General features: G+C 39.2%; 1 protein-coding gene across 1 annotated transcript in view; it reads right to left on the bottom strand.

The window, feature by feature from the left end:
* mdga2a (MAM domain containing glycosylphosphatidylinositol anchor 2a) overlaps positions 1–19,356 on the bottom strand; it is a 192,563-nt gene that overhangs the window by 88,371 nt on the left and 84,836 nt on the right. Inside the window, exons 4-6 of the mRNA XM_079832727.1 lie at positions 10,845–11,041; positions 8,660–8,792; positions 6,436–6,705 (exon numbers count right to left, since the gene is read on the bottom strand). Coding sequence (XP_079688853.1) covers positions 6,436–6,705; positions 8,660–8,792; positions 10,845–11,041 — 600 coding nt within the window. The remainder of the gene's footprint in view (positions 1–6,435; positions 6,706–8,659; positions 8,793–10,844; positions 11,042–19,356) is intronic.

Below are 19,356 nucleotides of genomic sequence, written 5' to 3'. Positions count from 1 at the left end.
CTCCCAGATAAAAATAAGGACAAATTATTTATTCATCAAAAAGAAAATGAGGATCAAAACAAATTTATGCACACAGGCACCTGTTTAGAGGACATTTTTCATGAAAATCTTTTCTGTGCATACAAAAACAAGTGTAAAAAAAGTATACAAAAATATATAAAAGTGAATGATAGCCTCCATCTCACGTTTCCTTATACACCATGCAGTAGTACAATTGGCCCACCAACAAGATGTGAGCTCTCCCATTAGAGGGGAAGAAATGCTTGAATACAAATCTGTTATTAGCTGTAGTAAATCACCACTGCAGCAGTCTGCTAATAGTCACCATCTCATCAAAAGCAACTGATTTCTCTATTATCCTTTTTATTTAGTGGAGGAATAAGTCAAGTAGTGCAATGCACAAGAGGATAATCGCGAGACCAGCTAATTTGAAAACAGCTTTACAGGCAAAAGCTGCATTCAGTCATTACAGCCAGTGGAATCTCATCAATGTGCCCTAACATTCACAATATTGACGCATTGCATTGCTACAGACAACGCAGAGTTTGCACAGCAATTCCGCTGAGAAAACAGTTGATGTGAATGACCATCAGCGTGATTCCGGTAAAACACAATTTACATATCAGAAATAAGACCAATTTCAGCAGTCAGGTAGGGGGGGTAGGACCGATCTTTGCATGCCTGTTTTGATTGCTTGGTGGAAAATGGCCCAAACGGGAGATGATATCTCCTCTGTAAATAAATAAAAAGATGAATTTCTATGGCAGTGTGCAGGCTCAGCAATACCCTACCTTGCATCCCCCTCCAGCTAATAAATATCTTATAAAGAACATTGGGTTATTTTGCAGTTATCTGCAGAGCAGGCCCTGCAACGTTTGGCATAATCTGCTGAAGAGTACTGACAAGGCTCAATATTTGAGTGATAACTGAGGAAGGGTGGGGTGTGTTTTATTGATGATGCTGCCAGCGGGTGGTGGAACAGAGCTGTCAGAAAAGGCCTTACTAAGGGATGGCTATCTGGTCACTCCCACCTGGGTGCCACTGAATGACGTCCCATTACGGCTCTCATCAGACCTATCTGCCCCCAAGTAATCCCTGCGCTGTGCTTGCTCTGTGTAGAAGCTGAGCAAGATTACAAAAAGTGTTGAACTAAAAATGAAAATTCTGTCATCATTTACTCACCCTCATGCCGGTCCAAAACTTTTTTATTCATGCAGTTACATTTCAGCTTCAAAAGCACCATGCATAGTGGTAGGAATTGTAAGGCCTTTAAAGATTCCAAATTCCAATACCTTTTAACAGCTGAAAAAAGCACAAATGTCAGAGCATGTCAAAACTTCTAAAGAGCCCCAAAACTGTGCAGACTTCTAGGGGTTAATGGTTCCATTAGGAATTCTCTTGAATTTGAGGAAGAAAAATGTAGGAAATAGAAATCATTTCAATGATAAATGTAAAATGCCAATGAACAAACGTGTATTATGTTTCATTTATATATGTTTCACATGTAATATACACTACTGGTCAAACGTTTTGACATATTGACATATTATTAAAATGTAAAATAACTGTTTTCTATTTGAATATATATATATATATATATATATATATATATATATATATATATATATATATATATATATATATATATATATATATATATATATATATATATATATATATATATATATATATATAATATATATATATATATATATATATATATATATATATATATATAATATAATATTTGAATTTATTTCTGTGATGCAAAGCTGAATTTTCAGCATCACTACTCCTGTCTTCTGTGTCACGACACTTCAGAAATCCTTTTAATATGATGATTTGCTGCTCAAGAAACATTTATGATTATTATCAATAATCATTATTATAAATGTAATTTTTTTTAGGATTCTTTGGTGAATAGACAGTTCAAGAGAACAGTATTTATCTGAAATAGAAAGATTTGCAACATTGTACAACCGTTCAAAAGTTTTGGGTCGGTAATAATTTTTTATAATTTTTTTTTAGTAAAGAACTTAAAGAAATTTAGCAAGGACTATTACATAAATGTCATTCTTGTTTCATTTATATGACTGAAAATTGACAAATATGCATCACCTTAAGTTTATTATATGTTAAAACTGTGTAATCCAAATGAATGGACATTTTAACTCCAATTTAAATCCTACATCTTAAATATTATGCCTAAATATTTTTTGGACTGTATTTACTTAATCCACTATTTATTGCTCCATATCTTCTCCTCACAAAACAAAGTAAACTAGAGCCACCTCTATTCTACCTTCATCCATCCTCAGGAGTTCAGCTTCCTCCCTAATCAGTGATTGGGGAAACAGCTCTACCCCTTCCCCTCAACCACCGCCCCATCTGGCTACACATGCTCTTTTTCCCAGTGCAGGAGAAAAGGTCATATTTCAAATGGCCAGTACAGCTGCTATCATAGAGCTTTGTACAAGCAGCCAGCAGAGTGTGTTGGGATTACCCAACTTCCAAACCCTCCCATGTAATATCGTTTTCTCTCCAATCCCTTGCTTATTTTGCCCAACAAATGAGATTCCACCATCTGTGTAGCAAAGAAGCAGCGCAGCTCAAGCTTGTAACGTCCCCTCTGATGATCTTATATTATAAAACCGTCCTCCATCTATCGAGCTAGAGAATGGGCCCATCATTGCTATTTTCTGCCCAATAATGTTGTTTCCACCCATAAGAAAAAGCATATAAGACCTTAAATGGCCAACACGGCTGGGACGAAAAGGCAGTATTGGCCACAAGTGAGCCATAAAGTCGTGGCAATGTTATTGCATTGTTCGTGTTTTCATCTAGTAGAAAATGAGTAGCTCTATATATGGAGAAAAGCACAAAAGTAAAGTGAACGGCATTGTGGGAAGTTCATTTGGTTGTTACGGGAGTCAATTAATACATTGAAAATACTCTTAAATTGTTATAAAGTCTTTGGATCATTTGGTACGCAAACCCCCCCCAAAAAATGTAAAATTAAAAAGCAGTCAGACAAAATAATTGCATGTCTAATACAGCAAAAAAAGTGTCTCTTTGGTGGCTTGGGATTGTTTGTTTCTGCAACAGCGATTATAGAAAAGCAATCAGAACCAGAAACAGAGCCACCAGAGGATCAGTATGTGAGGGTAAACAAAATCTAATGAAAGCAAATGTTAAAATATTAGCATTTTAATATTAAAATGAATTAATTAATGCAAATGTCTCAGAAAGTATGTTTGGCAATAATAACTGGCTTCTAATGTGGAATTTATACAGCTGGCCATTACAGCAAAATAAAAGACCTCCACTTCAAGTCAACTTCACCCAGTCTGTTTTTTTAAGCAGTATCACACGAGCAAGAGGGATGTTGCTCCAAAAGCAGCCCAATTGCAAGTGCAAATTATTATTATTAAAATGATTTAATAAACCATAAGCTAATATTTAGTAACATTTTAGACACAATTTTGCTATAGAGTGTATGCATTGACATCACTTTCCCGCCAGGACACGCCCTCTCGGCTGGACTGAGTGGCTAAAGAGCTTTTGCATGACTGGATTTAATAGGGGAAACTACGAAAACATGAGTAAAACAAACGATTATATCATTTTAAACTAAAGATTGGACTCAATAGTGTTTCTTACAACTGACCACAGATCCAGTGATCCATGGATATTGACACGCAGCCAGGAATCAAATTTCCTTACATTTATATGTGCCTGATTTTGACGCCGGGGAAATACATAAAGCAAATTTGCCTGCGAATGCTTTAAATAGGTAGGTCTAAATTCGGGTGATCACTTATATCAACGTTATATCGTCATATTAACTCACCCAGCCCTCAAATTTTGTTTGCAGAATATCAGATATTTACATAAATATAAATATTTAATTGATGAGTTGTCAATACAATATATAGGGTATGATTTAGCCTCAAAATGCAACATATTGACACCAAAAAAAACCGGCACATAAACGTTTCACTGCCTGGAGTTCAGTTGTTTCTGTGAATTGCTCCGATCCATTTGCTTCTCTTTTCTGTAGCTTTCGGCAATCTGTAAAATATACCTCAGATTTCTTGTCAAATCTATTTGTATAGTCAATCGCAAAGCTCTTTCCCATTTTAGATGTGTTTTGTGTTTTTCGTGGCATTCACGCTGAAAACCAATGCTGCCACTCAGTCTTTTTGCCACTCAGTGTCACGTAAACGTCACGCACATACCCTCTATTTACTTTGTTTTTGCTTCAAAAACACAGCAGTGGACATACATCTAAACATGTTTTTCGTTCTTGGATGATTCAGTATTTTTATGAATCAGTTGAATTAATTAGTCAATGCCTCCCTCATAAAGACAATAACCCTGCTTCATTTATAAATGAATCAGTGTTTTTGAATTAATTTGTAGAATGAATGAATTAATGACTCACTCATAATGATAGTCACTTGTTTAATTCCTGAAATGATCAGCATTTTTTAATTAACTGAGTGAATGAATGATTCATTGATACAGAAAGAGAGTGAATGAATCAGAACAATTGGTTAAATGAATTGTTCAATTATTGAACAAGTTTAATTGAGACAAAAGAGTGCTGAGACATTAAACCTCCAGCAATTGCCCTCTACCAAACCAAAACCATCAGATCAAACTATAAATAGGACATTTAAGAAATTTGAGTAAGAGTGAGAGAGCTTGGAGAGGCAGATTTCTTTCTTTGGTATGATCCTCTTCCCCTCTGCTGTCTACCTCACCAAGATGATCCTGCTCACTGGCAAGACATCTGACTCCCATCATACTCTCCAGCTTCACACAGAAACCCAGCTCGGTGGAAATGCGTAATCTCACTGTGCTCCCCAGACCCGGTGAGTTGACAGACAGTAAGGGATTCACATTAAAACCTGGACCTCCAGATGTGTAAACAGCTTTTTGTGCACACCAGGGATCAGCCTTGAGAAGGAGTAACTGTAAAGTAAGCTACAAAAGCTGCTCCAAACCAGGGATGGTAAAGCTTCTTCAGAGAGCGCCCCACACGCACACATATGCCTAAAAAAGCTAATCCTTTTCTCCATTTCACTCTGCTCTTTTGGCTAGATGCAATATGTCAAAGTCAGGGATATTCATTACACTAGGTAATGACGCTGGCTGGAGGAGCACCTATTTATAAGACATTTCAAGCCTTTCAAACCTTCAAAAAAGTTTCAACAAATACTTTTCTAATAACGCTTACAGTAAACAGTAGCAAAATCTTCGTCCTTTCACAGCCGCTTCAAATCACAACTTGATTTATTTTGCGATGCATACTGTCAGTCATTATTCATAATTGTACACTGCATTCATTGTCAAGATATTTATTACCCCCATGTACAGTCATTCTGCCTTCATGATAATCATTAAGTAATTCATTATGCACTGATAAATGGTAATGGATATAGTGGAAAATGCTGACAGCAAACATGAGAGGCTTGTAAAACTTATTGGCGGAGGCAATTTACACTGATTATGAGGAAATTAGATGTTATTTACACCCTAGAGTAAACACTAACATGCAACTGTTTACTAACTATTTGCATTTTGTCAGTATTTTATAAATACACGATTAAAAGTCTCTTATGCTTACCAAGACTGCATTTTTTTATATAAAAAAAGTTATATTGTGAAATCTTATTTCAATTTAAAATAGCTGTTTAATATTTTAAAATATTTTAAATTTTAAGAATAATTTCAATGTCACATGATCCTTCAGAAATCATTTTAATATGCTGATTTGGGGCTCAAGTGAAATTTCTTATTATTATCAATGTTGAAAACATTTGTGCTGCTTAATATTTTTTGTGGAAACTGATTTTTTTTTTCAGGCAATGGGTCACTAATTCTCTAATAACTGCTTACAAGTTTTGTATTTATTGATTTGCACAGAAAAGGTTTTCCATTGGTTTCACAACATGCGACAGGCCATAATTTTGTTATTACACTCATTCTAACTACCAGAATTATTCTACATGAGAGAGCAATTCAAATTCTAATACTATAAATTAGATTACTTCACAAATGTCATGTTTCTATGGCCACCAGGAGTAAGACATGGATTGATTTGGTCCTAAATATTAGAATAGAAATTAGATTTTAGAATAACTTTAACCACAAACATATTGATAATTCCTGATGAGAGGTATCTGAAAATGTTAGAAGCCTGATACAAACTCAGGTCATCAAACATACTAATACACATACTCTGCACTCTAGGCCACTTCATTAACATCAAAGTCACAAAGTTGGTAGTTTTGCCTGGATCTACTAGACTCTTGAGATGCACCGTGTGGCCAGTGCTATTTACACCTGCTGTGAAACAACTTCCAGAAACTATGATACATTAAGCACAAACAAACTAATCCAGCTTGGCCTCAAGGCCTCTCTTCTCACCTCTGACGACAATGTTGGTGGATTTCTTTGCAGGATTACCCACGTTGTTACTGGCTACACAGCTGTAAACACCAGCTTCCTCTGTGCTGATGGCAGGTATAGTGAGGGTTCCACCGTTGAGAACGCTCTTCTTTGGAAGCTCTTCGCCATTCCGGACCCACGCCAGGGTCGGGTTGGGCTCGCCTCCAGAGATGATGCATACCAAAGTCACTGTCTGCCCAGGGTTGGCCACAATGGGGTCTTCCACAAGCAGCTTAATAGAGGGGGAGGCTAGAACAAAAACAGAATGAACCATCTTATCAGCTTCATGTGAAAGATACTCGCACTTGCATCACATTTCACAATATACGTTTACATAAGCGAATGCCCGCAGCTGTCCGTAAGCGATGGTTTATAGTTAAAAAAAAATAGCATATTAGTATTTTAATCATATATACACAAATTATTTCGCTTCAGGAAGCCGTTTTTATGGATTACGTTGGGGGTGAGTGATATTCCCAAAATTTCATAATCACGATCCACGATCTAAATCGCGATCTTCCAGCGCGGGCAACTGAATATAGAGCAGCAATATTTTGTTGATCGTGCGACTCCAGTGAAACTGAACTCTTCTGTCCGTAATCAATTCACACGGACCGTCCGTCACACACAGAGTAACACGTTCATGCAGGCTACAAATGCACACTTCAGAATATCTGACAGCTGGATATGACTAAGCCCGCAAGGTTTGTGAAATTAAATGTTTATTAGATATTCAAAGATGTGTTTAAATGATAAAAATGCGCATTTGCTGAATGGTGATGGTAAATGAGAAAGTATGATAGTGTTTGCCTTTCTGTCACTAATATTATAAAAGCAAACGCTATGATACTCTTTTGTATACAAGATTTTTTTTTAATTGTATACAATTCTGTCCAGTGAAATGCGCTGCCGTTCTCAAAGCCTTCAAAATAAAAGTCAAAATAGAACTATTACAAGGACATAAAAGATCATGATCTCTACGATTTGCTGGAAAAGTAGATCGTAGATGCATTTAAGATCGATCAAGATATAAAATCATCAGATCGCCCACCCCTAGATTACGTTTGTTACATTTATGTTTTTGAACCATCAGTTTTGGGGAATTTATCCACTTGCATTATATGGACTCACAGAGATGGATTATTTTTCAAAAAATCTCTGTTTGTGTTCATCTAAAGAAAGAAAGTCTAATAATATGCATCAGGGATGAATTTTGGGTGGAGTATCCCTTTAAATCCAAGAGTGTCGGCGCTTCTGAAAAGACAAATACTAGCTAGACTCGAATGCTAGATTAATTAAGTCATGTTATGAGATTTTAAAGGAATAAAAAAGTAATGACAGCAAATATACACAAAGTTCATGTACTGTCACATCTTGATTACAAATTTGGTGCTTAACCTAATTATGCTAATGCGTTTATACTTAATAAGGTGGTATTTACAATTATCACCAATGAGATTGGTTTACTTGGGCCCATAATGCACCGGGTGACCACATCCAATCTATATAATCAAGGCTTCCTCCCACGAGCACACTGGCATGCTGTGATGTAAGGGCCTTCAAGTTGGCAAAGCAATCAGTCAATCCCCGGGATTGTGTCTTGATCATCATCATCAGCCAATGTGTTGCCAGAAAAGCGCTGAGGGACGGAAAAGAAGTGAGAAAGCAAGATAGTGCAAGAAAATGAGCAGGGTGGTGGAGTGGGAGAGGAAGATAGAGAAATAGAGATGGCCGGAGGAAAAGGTCTGCCGACTCTGTTCATTCTTTAATGGATTCCGTAAAGGTCAGGTCTTCGCCGCAGTAGCATGTGAAGCCCACCGAGACAGATAAGGAGCACAGGGACCCGCAGGGCCATTTCCTTAAGAATATGGTTTTGCCATAGACTGAATTAACTGCAAGGCCATTGGTGAAAACATCAGCCTGGGGCAGATTCTTCAGCCATCAACCGACGAAGGAGGAGAAAAGCAGCAGCAGGCCTCTAAATGTAACAGGCGTAACACATGCAGCACTCACAGCTTGCTGATTATCAGACCACACAGCACTTGTGGTGACAAGAGCCTCAGGGCACTTCCTTTGGAGAGTTGCTTCTGTGGTGCTGCTCGCATGTACTTTCTTACTTGTTGGACGGCTCAAATATAGCAGAAGGAGACTAAAATAATAGACAATGCTGTGCACAGGGAGGAGGCTTTGGTATATCTCTCACCGGTTTTGTTGGTGAGCCGGAAAAGCACACTCTTGTCGGGGATGCCACAGACATTGCGGACAGAGGCAATGCATGTGTAGTTCGCGTAGTCCTGAGGACGCAGGTTCTTTAACTTCAGGATCTTCGTCTCACCCTGCAAGCCAAGAAGATGATATTGTATAAAGCAGGATATATGCCTTATGGGCACAGCTTTTACATTAGAAATCAAGAGGTGATCCAACAAAGTACCAAAAAGTCTAATATTTAAATAATAAACTAATATGAACCATTTTTGTTATTTATTTTTGTCAAATCATGGGGACTTTGTATAGCTAATATTTGTTTTTCAGGATTTATATACAGCTCTATGTGGTGTTTTTGATTATATTTTGATGTAAAAGTTATGCTCAAGTCAGCATTTGTGCTCTCTTTGGTGAAGGTGCTTCCATTTCAGTGAGTTTATACAACTTGTTTTGATGTAGAAGTAACTCTATATAACCTTTTTAGTTTGCGTGAAACAATGTTAAATAATTACGATTAAATGCAACTAACCATATAATGGTGCATGGTAAGGATAACATATTAATAAGCTTATCTTTTAGAAGGGTGGAGAAGATTTGCTCAAAAAGTCAAAAAAATGAATCTGTCATTTGGTAGAAGCAACCAAATAAGTTAACATGAACAAAACACGGTTTGTGCTGACAATGAGTTCTGTAAACTGCATATTTAAGAGGATTAACTGTGTTACTGTGTTTGGTCGTCACTTAATGTCCAATGTAAAATATGTGTTCCAGTTGAGAACCAGTTTATTATGGCAACTGTACACGTACGCAAGCCATCAAAAGCCAAAAATCTTTAGAGGGTATCAAACTGTGCCACTATTTATAAGCTATCAACTTAAATGTCTTTGTAGAAATGGATCTCCTCTGAAGATGATAAAAGAATAAGTTACTCATTAGATTGAGGATCTGCTTTCTAACCTAAGATATTGACAGAAAACTGCAGTGCATTAGTTTCATATTCACAGTTCTGAAGGGGTTGAAAGATAAAGAAGGCTCTATTGAAAATAACATGCAGTATCTCCTCTAAGTGCACAGACTAATGTTCTATGAATGATCCTCTGTGGGGAATAAGAAGAGCAAAACAGGTCTAGAAATACCCTGCATCTTGTGGCTAATTACCAGGACAGATCCACTCTGGGCCAATCACTGTGCCATATCGGATATGGCAAATCTGTATTTTGAAAGCATTTTTTTTTTTTACTGTCAGATCTGATGCGTCTCCTTCTGGACCAGATAACACTCACAATGTCAAACTGATGCTCCCTCTTTGTCTCTCTTGATAGCTGCGGCAACTTTGATGCAAGAGCAATGAAGTTCATCAAATGTTTTCAAGCAAGCCAGGCTTTCATAAAGTCATCTTGTATTAAATATCAGCATTGATGCACACTATTTAATCAGGTTTTTTTTATTTATGTTACAAAGAAATAAATATGATTAAATTTAAAGTGCAGTGCTGTGCGAATATCAGCTATTTTGTAAGTTACAAATGTAGTAATAATAAAATTAGATGAAGTACCTTTCAAAGTATTTAATTCACCGAATTCTCCCCAAAAAATTCTTTAATCAATAAACTAAATTTTTCATAGAATTTTCAGCAAAAACAACGATAGTGATATATACCGGTACTGTTATATAAAATTACTAGCTTGTCATGACTTGGGGCGTCGCTAGTCCAGAGAAAATGGGTACTGTTTACAGGGGTCCCAGTGGCATTGGAGGACCCATAACAACCTCCCCTGAGGGCCCCAGCGATTTCTACAGAGGAAACCTGATGCAACAAACTTTACAGGGTGCCCAACGGACCTAAGCAACACCACTAGTCATGACCATTACTAACAATCCTGATGCAGTTATACCGCTCAAGAAACATTTCTTCTAATTACCAATGTTGAAAACAGTTGCTTAATATTTTATGGTATGGCAAAAAAAATAAAAAAAATCAGGATTCTATGATGAAAAGAGACTTCATAAGCAGTATTTACTTTAAATAGAAATATTTTATAACACTTTCGATTAATTTAATGCGTCATTGCTAAATAAAAGTCTTACTGACACCAAACCTTTAAACGGTCGTGCATATGCACACATATACCATAAACTGGCATTACTGCTTTAAATACAATAAGGCATAGCCAATGTCTTACCTGTGTGAAGAAAGGCTCATAGATCTCCACACCCTTGTCCGAACCTTGGGACAGGAACTCCCTCCCTCGTCTCCAGCTGTACCGCACCGGAGGGTTAGAATTGGCAGCACACCGCAGGAACACTGTCCTCTCATAGTAGAACTGCTCCTTTGCCTCTCCTATACTCTGATGGACTGTCACGATGGGGTCATCTAAATCTGAAATGTACACAGATAGCATTGCTCAAATCACCCTGAAAACCCGCCGTGAGACTTCTTTAGAGATGGTGGTACACAGAAATAGCCATCTAGAACCCTAGCTAGGAATATTTCTGAAAAAAGCTTCAGTATGCACAGACATGTGGGACAGAAGTATGGAAATGACAGAAGGTAAATAAACAGAAAACTAGGTTACAGGTAAACAAAAACATCCATATTTAGATTTATTTATAACCTACTTTATGCATTCATATTCATGTCCCAATTCAAAAAGTAATATGCTCAATTCAAATGCATAATGTCACAGTGCTACAGATACTAGGAACAGTTGTGCGCCACTGCTAGCATTAAGTTGTTGCTAAATATACCTCGATAATGTGGAATAATTCTAACATTATACTGTGATATAGCTGATTTTTCCCCGTTTCTTTCCAAGCTGCTCCGAGATTGAAGGCACAATTTGTCGAATTGCTTAATGAGCCAAAAACGACCTAAATTGAGAAAGAAGGCCATAAAAGAATTGAAATTTACTGGAGCACAACTCATACAGTAGCCTATTTATTACGGTCCAAGATAGACATAAATTACTTTGCACATTTTTAATACTTAACTCATTAAACACCAGTTAATATGAGTGTATGTTATTGAGATCAGATGCACTGGTAACACTTTACAATAAAGGTCTATATGTAAACATTAGTTAATGCAGTATCTAACAAATAACAAAGAACAATGAACATACATCATTAAAAATAAATAATGTGTGCAAAATCCTACATATAATAATATATTTCAACATTAATTTTAACATTTCAAGTTATATAAGTTAACAATAGTTCATTTGTATTATGAACAGACAAATTAACAATGGTAGAAATTTAAATGATTATATTATTTTAAATTAATATGAATCTGATTTTGCATTACTAAAAGCTGTAAAATTATTGTTTATTGTTTGTTCATGCATTAACAAATGATAACAAATTGAACCAATGTAAAGTGTTACCTGAAATCTCTGTATAAGTATATAAAGATCCAAACACTATTCACCTCTTTTCATTTTCATTAAATCTGTGCAGTTTCAGATGAAAGTGTCTCATTACCTTTTTGTTTAGTATTTTAGTTCAGTTTAGTTCAGGACATTTTTTTTATTAATACAATTTGAAAACAGCAGTACATATTACATTACATTTATGCATTTTGCAGAAACTTTTATCCAAAGTGACTTACATTGCATTTAAGGTATACATTTTTTTAGTTCATACATTACCTGAGAATCGAACCTATGAGCTTGGCGGTGCTAGCATGCTCTAATGTTTGAGCTAGAGGGTGCGAATACATCTCAGGTTATGCATCCCCCTGAGGGGGGAACGAGATGCTGCATCCAATGATGACGCTTTGGGGAACGCCTCCAGCGTGACTGTGTGGAATGTGCTCTGATAAGAAGAGGTGAAGACAAACCACGCGCCTCATAAGCCATAGAAATAGCTTCCACAATCCACCTGCTTATTGTCTGTTTAGAGGCCGGCAGCCCTTCTTAGGGGGCCCGATGCACACCAGCAGTTGGTCAGGTTTCCTTCATTGAGAAATCTTATGCATATATACTTCATAAGCTCTGATGGGGCAAAGATTTAAAAAAATGCAGCTTCTCTTCTTCTGCCGACACTTGAGGAGGAGGATGAAAGGCGTGAAGGACTGTGGACCGGGCCACATTAGTGGGTACCTTAAGCACATAACCCGGCCTCAGGGGGAGAATAACTTTCACCCTACCCAGAGCAAAATCTAAGCAGGAGGAGGCAACCGAAATGGCCTGCAGATCTCCTACTCTCTTGAGTGATGTAATCGCTAATAGAAACGCCTTCTTTAGAGCGATGCACGTATCAGATGCAGAGTCCAAGGGCTCAAAGACTGCCAAGTACAACTCTTCCAAAGTTACAGCTAGATCCCAGACTGGGACACAAACTGAGCCACGAGCCGTATCTTCAAAGTACCAAGAAGAAAGCGGGTTACCAAGTGGTGCTTCCCCAAAGATCTACCACGTAACGGTGCAAGGAAGGCCACTATGGCCGCCACGTAGACCATAAGTGTGGATGGGGAAAGACCGGCAGAGAAACGGTCTTGAAGAAACTCCAGCACTGAAGCCACTGGACAGTTAACTGGGTCCAACCTATGTTCTCTGCACCATAAAGTGAATACTCCCCACTTTAAGGTGTACAGTTTCCTTGTGGAGGAGGCTCTAGAACTGAGAATGGTCTCTACCACCTTGGCGGAGAGACCTGTATGTAGGAACTGATCCCCCTTAGGGGCCAGACACAAAGCTTCCACATCTCCAGTCTCTTTCTCTTTCTAGAACTCCTGGGAGTAGAGCGATCGGAGCAAAGGAGTACAGATGCAGCCCCAGAGGAGCTGGATGTGTTAGGGAGAAACAGAGTGGACAGTGAGTCACTCTTGAGAGACAAACAGATACACATCTGTCTGACCAAACTTCCTCCAGAGTAACTTCACCGTCTCGATGTGGAGCCTCCATTCCCCGGGCCTCAGCCCCTGCCTCAACAGGACGTCTGCTCTCAAATTTAGGTGCCCAGGGATATACAGTGCTCTGAGAGATTGCAGTTTTCCCTGGGACCACAAGAGGAAATGATGGACTAGTTTGCATAGAGGGCGCAACCTCAGACCCTCCTGATGGTTCCTATATGATACCACCGACATATTGCCTGTTCTTACAAGAACATGGTGGCCTCTTAGGTCTGTTTTTTATAAATTAAGTTCTTTAATTTATATGCCTGGAGAGATGATGCTCCTTCCACAGACCCGTGAGGATTGCATCTGTCAACAATATCTTGCAATTACAGGATGCCCCCCAACACTGGGCCCTGGGACAGGAACCAAGGCTTTTTCCCTGTGACCAAGGAACGAGGCATCCGCACGTAATCTTGATCTTGTGAAACGGGTTGCCCCTCGAGGAAAACCTTCTATTCCTGAGCATAGTTGCCAAGTCTTGGGCTTCTTTGGGCTTCTTTTTTTGCCAAGTCACGCTAAAAAAATCACATGTCGTGGGTTGCGTTTTTTTGGACTTATTTTAAAAAATGTGGTTGCTTGTTAGGAAAATATGACAAGCAACTTCGTTTCTTTACATTTGTGGTCGCTGTTTTGTCCAATACATTGACTGACACTGTCTTCTCACAGCTAATATCCAATCAGTGCGATGATACAAGTGCTGTAGAATTTGGTCTTCATACATCCCGCCTCTTTCTCCCCGTCATTGAAGAAAAATCGCATTCAACGTGTAGGCATGTGATGTTATAAATGCACGTAATGATAGTTAGTAGACGTAAATAGACATATACATTTTCACAAACAATGCCACCAACAGAGATGTACAGAGATGGAGAGGAAACAGGGAGGAGAGGCACCTAATTTAATAAAAAATATATATTTATAATGTATTTATCATTACAGACTATGATAAAAAAACAAGTCTACTAATAATAACAGTAGGTATGGTTCAAATGTATTTTATTATAAATATGTGGCTATATTGCAGCGCTCCTTGCCTGTCTCCCAATGTGCATCCATCCTAAATAGTATGAGACATTAGTAATTTTAAATACTATTTAGGGCAGATAGTATGCACATTGAGATGCAGGGCTTGTCTTTTTCACGATTTGCAGTGCATGTGTTCACTACTCACTGCTCCTAATATGTGTGCACTAACTCCGACTATGGGTTACCATAATTGGCCTTCACATCACTTTTTCTCTTTTTCCATCTCCAAACCTATTCTGTTCACAGCTGATCGGAGGATATTGCGTGGCCTTTATTGCAATTTGATGATTTTTGTAAAATCACATCTGTTTTGCTTTTCAAACTCAGAGAGGTTTCAGTTTAATATGTTGCAGGCTCATTTATTGATAAAAAAAATAATTGATCATAAATAATATTGATGATAATAAAAAATATAATACTATTGGGCTTGTTTTGGGCTTGTTTTTGAAGCTGTGGTTTCTTATTTGTCTCGCGAGAGTTGGCAACACTGGTCCTGAGCCACCACTACAAGGGTCTCATGTACAGCAGGCCAAAAGGTATTATGTTGTTGTACGCAGCTGTCATGAGCCCCAACAGTCTCTGAAACTGTTTTACAGTGATGAGCTGGCCTAGCTTGATTCTGGTTACTTCCTCCAGAATTGACTCGATACCGGCGGAGACAAGCATGCCTGCATCGTGACTGAGTGCCACACGACTCATAGAAAAGTAATTCTCAGTACCGGAGAAAGCGGTACTCTTCTTGGTGTTGAGTCTCAACCCCAAGCACTTTATGTGGTCGAGCATGACATATCGATGCCGAGCCGCCATCTCTTGAGACTGGGCTAATATTAACCAGTCATCTATGTAGTTGAGAATATGGATGCCCTGAAGTCTCAGAGGAGCCAGAGCTGCATCCATTGACTTTGTGAAAATATGAGGGGATAACGCTAGGCCGAACAGAAGAACCCGAAATTGGTACACTTCGCCCACGAAAGCAAACATTAGCAACTTCCTGTATTGTGAAAGGATGGAAATATTGAAACACGCATCGGTCATGACAAGCCAATCCTCTGACTTGATTTGAGACACGATAAGTGTAAGAATCTCCTCAGAGAACGGTTCAAGGGATGCAGTTCTATAATGGAACACAACCCCCTATCCTTCTTTGGAACTATGAAGTACCAACTGTAGAACCCGACATTTGTCGCTGGGGGAGGGATACATTCTATGGCCCCCTTTGCCAGAAGAGACTGAACTCCTTGTTCCATTACCCGAGCCTGCTCGTGGCCCACCACTGTGGAAAACACCTCGGTGAACCTGGGTGGATTCAACCCAAATTTAATTCTGTACCCTTTGTGTACTGAGACACATTGGGTAGTACTTTCCATGCTGCCAAATAATCTACTAGAGGAATCAGCCTCTCGAGACTGACCTCGGGTGTATTTTGAGTGATAAATCAAAGCGATTGCATGGCAGGGAAAAACCAAACAGATATTTCTACAGGCCTCCTTGGGGAGGATGAACTCCCCCTATGGCCGCAGTGTTGTCAGGCAGACAATGAGGTTCGGGTTCGTTGGTGGCCCGACGCAGCTCTTTAATAGCATTGGGCCCCTCAACTTTGCCCTAATCCAAGTCCCTGAGGAGGTCAGTCTAGTATGCTTGTAAGATGTACATAGTGTCCAAACAAGCACCCGCCTGACCTGCCGGCTCGAGACACAACCTCCATAAGCTCCTCATACTGCAGGGAAATGCTGTTAAGTTGCCGATATCCGCTTCAATGCAAAGTAACACCTCAGAGTTAGACAATTCCGACATCCAATTCCAACTCTCACTCGGGGCAGGAGAAGCTGCAGTGTGGGCTTCCAAATTCTGAGTTTGAACAGTGGGACTAGCGGGTGAGAGCTGAGAAAAGGCCGAAGCCATCTCAAACTCCGCCACTAGTTCGATTTCTGAACCCCATGAATGAAGCCGCTGCGCTGCCTCAGCCGACGTAGAGGCCAATCCATGGGGAGTGCAAGCCTGGCTCCTCTCTTCAAACACGGCCAGGAAGGAGTGGAATGTTCTCAGAGGAAGTTCCTCATAATGTGCACAGCCAGCCCCCTCGAGAGCTGACCGTGCATGCTCCACTCCCAAGCAGCTAACACAAAGATTGTGTGTGTCCCCACCCGTGATGTGATGAGGACAGGGATGCACACATAATCTGAACTGCTTTAAGCTCACCATTTTATATATAATATTTCACAAGTTCACACTTTGTGCATGCTGTCGGAATGTGGCCCAAACCCAGAGTACACCCCCGTATCTCTGGTTAGGATAGTAACTGCAGCGAGTGTGAGGAGACAGGTGGTGGAGGGATGCAGAAAAAACAATCGAGGAACATAGGTGAGTTGGCTATTTATTTATAGGCCTCCTCTTATGCTGACTGGGCAGATCATTTGAACGTGCTCCTCCCAAACTTTGTTAATAAAACATCATATTTTTGAACAAGGGACAGACAACACAAAATAAGACTGACAGTCACAAAGAGCTATTACTGAAGACATAAAGCTGATGCTGTTTTGTTGCTGGCTTCCTTTTGTAGCTTCCGCCTTACGTGTCATCCATCACAAGGTGATGCTGCACCAATCAAGATTTGACCAGTTACACACATGCTTCAGACGCAGTCACGCTGGAGGCGTTCCCCAAAGCGTCATCATTGGATGCAGTTAAAGTTTCCTCCAAAGGGAACTTGGCGAGCGGTGACTTTTTTAACCGGGTATGCTGGGTGGCGCAATCAGTTGAATTGGTTTATAATAGGCGCTTGCATTCTAGACAGAGTCAGTTGCTTACTCTCATGGCAAATAGCAGCACAGTTAAAAGTATTTCTAATATTTTGGACCTTTTTTTGAGAATTACTTTTACCTGTTGGGACATGCTTCATAATTAAGCACCTTTAAGAGCTGTGATTGTGATGTTTGAGCTGATGGAGGCGCCACAAGCAAAATGGGCGTTTGCAAAATATGCTGTATTTTTGTAATTCTGCTGGGTGGCATTATTGTCGCAGAAAGTACAAACTTCACCTTTAACCGGTACAGTGCCATTGGCTTATGACGCAGTAAAAGACACGGTCCGATTGAAATCAGAGACGACAAATAAGAAACAACATGGCATGCGTCAATTTAAATGTATGCCAGAAGTATTTTTTTATATTAAGAATTAAAAATAAGTATAATATTAGTAGCGTGTTATAAATAAAATATGTAAAATATAATTATAATTACCATTTGAAATAATGCAAATGCATAAACTATCCATGAACAATCCCAGATAGTTCCAGTAGGTCTACTCACACCAGGGGCCCTATCTTGCACCCAGCGCAATTGACTTTGTACACCGACGCATGTGTCATTCCTATTTTGCACCCGCGCAAAGCGCGCTTTTCCCTCCACAGAAGCACGTCGCTAAACTAGTGAATGAACTTGCGCTACCTGGGCGGTTCAGCGCAAAAAAGGAGGCGTGTTCCGGCGCAAACAATCCCTGGTGCTATTTTGCTGTTCCATTAAACAATTGCGCCACTGACCAGAAAAAACCTAGTCTAAAGTCAGTGGCGCGTTGCGCGTTGTTCATTATGCTATTTTAAGGGCGCATGCTTGACCATAATGTATAGCGTGCACAACGCGCATACACTTTGCTCATGTAATCTACACAGATGCAACAGTTATTTTTGCAGATGTGATGTGAAAAAATAGGCATAAATCTAGCTTACAAATTATTCAGGCTAATTGTAATAATTAAGGATAAGACCTGTTTGCCCAATAGTGGCAAGACATATATGTATATAAGGACATCTGACAAATTGGTTTGTCCGTCAAGAACCAGGAAAAAAAATCGACTGAAAAACTGAAAAAACTGAAAGACTGAAAAAAAAAAGACTGTGAAATCACCTTTACCATAATGTACAACATTACAACTTCACTTCTCTGTCTTTCACTGCTCTTACAAGAACATCAGTCTCCTCGGCTGTGAACCGCTCCTGGCGTGCGCCTGGTAAATACGCCATAATAATAGCAATCCATAATGGAACTTGCGCACCTGCTTTTAAAGGGAATGTTGGATGACGCTCGGATTGGTTTATTCACGTTACGCCCAAACCACACCTATGAATAATGAAGCTACTTCAGACCAACCCATTTTAGATTTGCGCCGGGCGCAAGAGCCATTTATCCCGCCGGGAAAATAGCAACAGCGCCGAGACCCGCCCACAAAGTTACTTGCGGTTCGCGCTTTGACACTTGCGTTTCAGATCGTTAAAATAGGGCCCCAGGTCTTTAACAGTTTATGTTTTCACAAAAAATTTCCCAAGGAGAAAATGAAATACTATGAAGATAGATTCAGTTGTGACCCCCCCCCCCCCCAATTTGATTTAGTCTAGTTAGTTTTATATCAAAAATAAAATGTGATTTTCTGTGATTTCTCGTTCTCGTTTTATTCCTCTTGGGCGAGCGATCCACAAACAGCTTTCCCTGTGCATGAAATCTCCCATATGCCAGCAAACCAATGAGAACGTGGGACAGTGATGACAATAACACCAGAGCGTAGGCGCCGAAACTGTTGTGGATTCCGTTTACCCGAAAATTATCGTTGTTTGGCAAATAAATAAATGATGGACAATTTTACAAGTATTACTAAAATGTTATCATGTTAGCTTTATGGTACACTTAAAACGAGGGAATTTATAGTAATTTATAGTGTTAATATTAATTAACTAGTCCATGGATGCCTTGGGTATGCAGAACATGCACAGCTTATAT

The sequence above is a fragment of the Gobio gobio genome (genome assembly GCF_949357685.1).
Source record: "Gobio gobio genome assembly, chromosome: 13".
NCBI lineage: Eukaryota > Metazoa > Chordata > Actinopteri > Cypriniformes > Gobionidae > Gobio > Gobio gobio.
This window is presented reverse-complemented; position numbering and strand designations above follow the sequence as displayed.